The following is a 4,799-nucleotide window of genomic DNA, read 5'->3' as shown; positions in this document are numbered from 1 at the left end:
AAATGAACTAGACTACTCATTTAAATTGCTACTATGATAGAAATAAGACAAGAATACTTTGTTTTAAAAGTCTTCTAAAAAAAGTTCATTTTGTTAGTATACTTGTTAGTAATATAAAATACTTAATATTATAAAATTAAATCTTTAGATTTTCTGCCACATAGAAGTTTCCTTGTACTAAAGTTGCTTTTTTATTTTTAATAAAAGTTATACATACTGTTAGAAATAATTTTCACTAACAAATCCTATCAATCATTTAAAATAGCAAAGAGGCTTAAAAGCTTTTGGCTTCTAGGAGGAATTACATATATAAAAGTGTGACTAATGCAAACAATCTAGGTAACTAGCAACCTTGCTGTCATTTAAATGCAGTAATGATATGGGCTAGATTTTGAGCTGTGGCTGAACATAGGACAGGGTGTAAAGCAGGAGGAGCAATACAGCATCATGTCTCCCGATTCCTGGTCTCAAGTCCACCCTCTGTACAAGCCTGCCTTAGGAGCTGCCTTGTAGCTGCAACAGCCACAGCATTAAAGGCCCTCCCTGCCCTGCTTCACTTTTGCTCCTGTCCCATCATTACGCTGTGGCAGGGTGGCAGCGCAGTGTATGGTTGCACAGATTGGCCCTATGCCATTTCTGTGCTGGGAAGATTCTCTCTGGGGTCGCTTCAGACCCTCTGCAGCTCCTGTACGCTGCTGCAGAGGAGAGCAGGGCCCGCAGTGCTGACTAGACTCTGGCTCTACGCCTGTTCTGAACTCTTCCTGCAACCGGTCCATGAAGTAATCCCCAAGACTATTTCTGCCATCCTGGGAACAGTCAAGCCTGCGAGCATTGGTCAGCAGATCTCCCATCAGCTTGATCTTCTGGACTTTGGGCCCGATAAATTGTTTCTTGATAGTGCTTGCACTATGAGGGTCTGCATTTTCAATACTCAGGGCATAAAGCTCTTCAAAATACCGTACCATAGTTTTCCACTGTACCATTGCTAGTTCCAGGGCTTTCATCAGACCAACTGCATACTCACAGTTTGGTTTCTAAAAACAAAGACAGAATTACATTTATTTAGAAGAACAGCTCATCTTACTGGATTCATTGATGGTTCCTGCAACTTACCTGGTGCTATAAAAAAAAGATATGATAGGATTTTGCAACAGCTCCTTCTAGTTGGGAGCATCTGTTGGTTTTTTGCAGAGTTGGATGGCTGTAAACATACAGAAATGGCAGAACCCATGCATTTTTTAAAGGAACAGTTATACATGGCAGCAGTCATGCTTCAGGAGCGTACTTAAACCAGGAAAACCTATCATAGAATCAGAATGGTTTGGGTTGGAAGGGACCTTAAATACCATCTTTTTCCATCTCCCTGCCACGGGCAGGGACATCTCACACTAGACCAGGTTGCTCCAAGCCCCTGTGTCCAACCTGGCCTTGACCACTGCTGGGGATGGGGCAGCCACAGCTTCTCTGGGCACCCTGTGCCAGCGCCTCAGCACCCTCACAGGGAAGAAATTTTTCTTGCATCTAATCTAATTTTTTAAGTCTAAAACTTACCCCTCATCCTATCATTATGCTCCCTGATAAAGAGTCCTTCCCCATCTTTCCTGTAGGTCCCTGTTAAATACTGTAAGGCCATTATAAGGTCTTTCCTGATTGAAACTGAATATTTAGAAAGTTTTTCTAGATGGCCTTTTTATTTTTACTTTCTTCAGTTTAACAACTGCTTTGATAGGCCAGTGAAGGGCATTATGTGGTAAGTATTTACAGAATATTGATTTGGTTGAGAAGAATCAGCCCCTTCATCGTTAACAGATGTGGTGGGATTTTTTTTTCCCCTTATAACTTTGAGTTCTTCCTTTGTACCTATGCAAGCCTGAGTCAGATCTGTAGTTCAGATTTTATCTTGAGCTGTGCTCCAGCAGAATATCTACTGCCCCAAGCTGGATGTTTCCCCTGCCTACTTCCTTAACCACCTTTCTTAAGTGCTAATGGATTCTAGGCTTCTATTTAGTTTCAGTGTGAAGAAGACAAGTTGGCTATTTCAGCACAGTTTAAGGAGTCTCATAATCCATTATGGCACACTGGAAACGGCAGCTGAATAAAAGAAAAAGGGGACCACTGTTCATGTTCTTTCGGGCTAGAAAGCAACCGTGTAGAGTTAGGACTGTATGTCTCAAAGTTTCTAGGCATCACAATCGAGAATAAAACCGTATGACAGGGAAATTATATCTGGAAATCTAATAGTGGATGAATGCAGACATCTGAATTACCAACAATATAATGCAAGGAGTTAGATTACTGAGGATTGCAACTGCTGGAGAGCTTATCAACTACTACCCACCTGAATGGTTTTAGAACAGTAATGGCCCCCTCTTTCTTGCTGATACTTCATCAAAGCCTCTGCGGCTTTTCTCTCTTCCAGAGCTTGATGCAAGAAGAACTTTGAAACATTTGGTAGAGCCACATGTGACTGATCAAAATATTCACCCTAAGCACACAAAACATGAATATTAACATTTGCTGGAGATGGGACTCACTTGCAGCAGAACATGGCTTTATGGGAGAGCCTTCCAATGGAAGCTGTTCTACCAGCACAATCATTTTGAAGACCTAATCCAAATTTCTGCAATAATAAAATAAATATAATAAATAAAAATAATAAAAGTAGTTAACAGTTATAAATGAAAAATCTCTACACTTCTACTAGAACTCCTTCTGTCCTTTAATACTGGACAGGTAACTGTAGTAGTGATGTTCTGTCTCAGTAGCAGTCAAGAGACCCCCAGAATATTTTATGAGTGGTTGGGAGTGGGTTTTGTCGTTTTGTGGGGGCTTTTTGTTTGGCTATTTTTTAAACATAGTTTCAGCACAAGGACCATCAAATTTATCCCTTCAGGTCAGCATTCCAGTGAAAATAGCTTTCAAAGGTACGAGAAAGATGAGGCCAATAAAAAGCCCATGATTTTGCATCTATTTATTAGCTTTGTTATGGATAATGTTATTCCAAAGTAAAGAATACTGCTACTGAACTGTACTGTATGCACCTTTAATACTGTATGTAGCTCATGTCTAGGAATGCTTGACAAGTATTACAACCCTAAACCCACTGCAGGCCTTGTTCCCTTCTGTATGGGAAAGTAACACCTTTAACCACTGCAGTATTTTAATCATGCTAACGGATCTATCACTTCCTACATTAGAAGAATTTTATCCGTGGTAGTGCTGTCCCATAAAGAGAACTTACTGGAGACAGGTAGCAAAGGAGAGCCACCAGGCTATACTAGCTTCAGGATTGGTTCTGCACAGCTCTGATGTTGAGGAGAATGACAGGCAGCAGCTGGGGATATGTCAAGAACCAAACTGAGGTAGTTAGTGTCTCGAGCTGCTGGTTCCCTAAACATGCACATGCAATGCAGAACAGCTTTTGTCTCCTGGACATACTCTGGGTTGCAGTACTATATCTGAAGCAGTTGGCTTGTAGCCTGCCCAGGAGGGGTAAGGAACAAGTATGTGCATTTCCTAAGTTTTTCTGCTTCTTATTGTTTTCCCTGCTTTCATCTATTACTTTGTTTAGATATGAAATATTTGTGTTTCATCTATGCTGCTCTGTTTAGAAAAAATGCAGAAGAATTACATACACAATACAAGTTTGTCTCTTGATTTTTATGGCCATCTGGGATACCCCAGACCTGTGACACACATACACATGTATGACCATAAAACCATTCAAGAGAAAGCACATACTGGAATCTTTTATTAAGAACATTCATTGCCCTACTTTCATAAGCCTTTTCTTGAAGTCATTCATTCATGTTTCTGTTGACAGGAGAGTCAAGATTCAGTGTTTTACAACCAGTTCCTCAGGCCAAGTGTGCTGCTTGACTTCAAGTAGAGCGCAAGTTACCTCACCTGCTTAACTTAAGGTAAATCTTTTATGTCAATCATTAACTGTTTAATATGTTCACATTTCTAGGTTTGATGTATCCACAGTCAATTTCTAATTGAGCTTTCCCCATCCCACCCAGCTGCCAATCACTAGTATCATTCTAATCCACACGCTTGAAAAGTGGAGGTTTTACTGCATACTTACATTTTTATTGGACTAATAGTTGACACCAAGCTTGATCAAAAGATCTTGGGGATATACCGAATATAGTTTGTATTGCTTCTCAGTGGATGCTTGGCATCAGAAGGGACAGCATTGATCATTTTGTCTCTGATTTTAATTGCTTTGTTAAAATACATGTTGCCTTAATATTTGATATGTAACCAGGCACAATTTTGGTATGCATGTTACACAGTATCAGAGATAACTTTGATAACTTTTTTAATTCATGTTCAACATTCCTGCATGTGGAGCAAAAAAACCCGAAGGTAATAGCAACGTTCACAAACTTACTTCACCAGTTAACCACACACAGCTATTTTACATACAAAGTTTGAGGAAAAAAACCCCAAACACTCAGGAGTTAATAGTCCAGATTTGTTAGTGTTCCCTGTTCCTGTCCCTCTTTCCACAGGCATAATAAGTCTGTGTGAACTGCCCAAAATCCACAAGTGCGTGCTTCACCACCCGCTAGTTCCTAGACCTTCGCTGTCGTTCCACTAGCCGTGTCAGCGGCCTCCCCGGGGCTAAGCGCAGCGGTAGCAGCGCGCACCCGGAGCCGGCTCTGACAGCAGCGCTGCCCGGTTTAGACGCGAAAAAGAGCCCCCAGCTCCCGCTGGGTCACTTCACGGGGCAGGACCACTCTTCCATTCCTGCCCGACTTTGAAACCTTCCTGAACCCCCGACAGCGCCGGCG

General features: G+C 41.3%; 1 protein-coding gene across 1 annotated transcript; it reads right to left on the bottom strand.

The window, feature by feature from the left end:
• Nucleotides 1–339: 339 nt before the first annotated feature.
• LOC104400531 (ferritin heavy chain-like) lies at nt 340–2,485 on the bottom strand (the record flags this gene model as incomplete). Its single annotated transcript, XM_010015688.1, has 2 exons — nt 340–1,034; nt 2,339–2,485. Coding segments are annotated over 2 exons (651 nt in total), but the record flags the coding sequence as incomplete, so codon positions are not given.
• Between the last annotated feature and the right edge of the window lie 2,314 nt (nt 2,486–4,799).

This window comes from Nestor notabilis, unplaced genomic scaffold (genome assembly GCF_000696875.1).
Source record: "Nestor notabilis isolate BGI_N333 unplaced genomic scaffold, ASM69687v1 scaffold28795, whole genome shotgun sequence".
NCBI lineage: Eukaryota > Metazoa > Chordata > Aves > Psittaciformes > Psittacidae > Nestor > Nestor notabilis.
The sequence above is the reverse complement of the archived record's forward strand: the minus strand, read 5'-3'. Positions and strand labels throughout refer to the sequence as shown.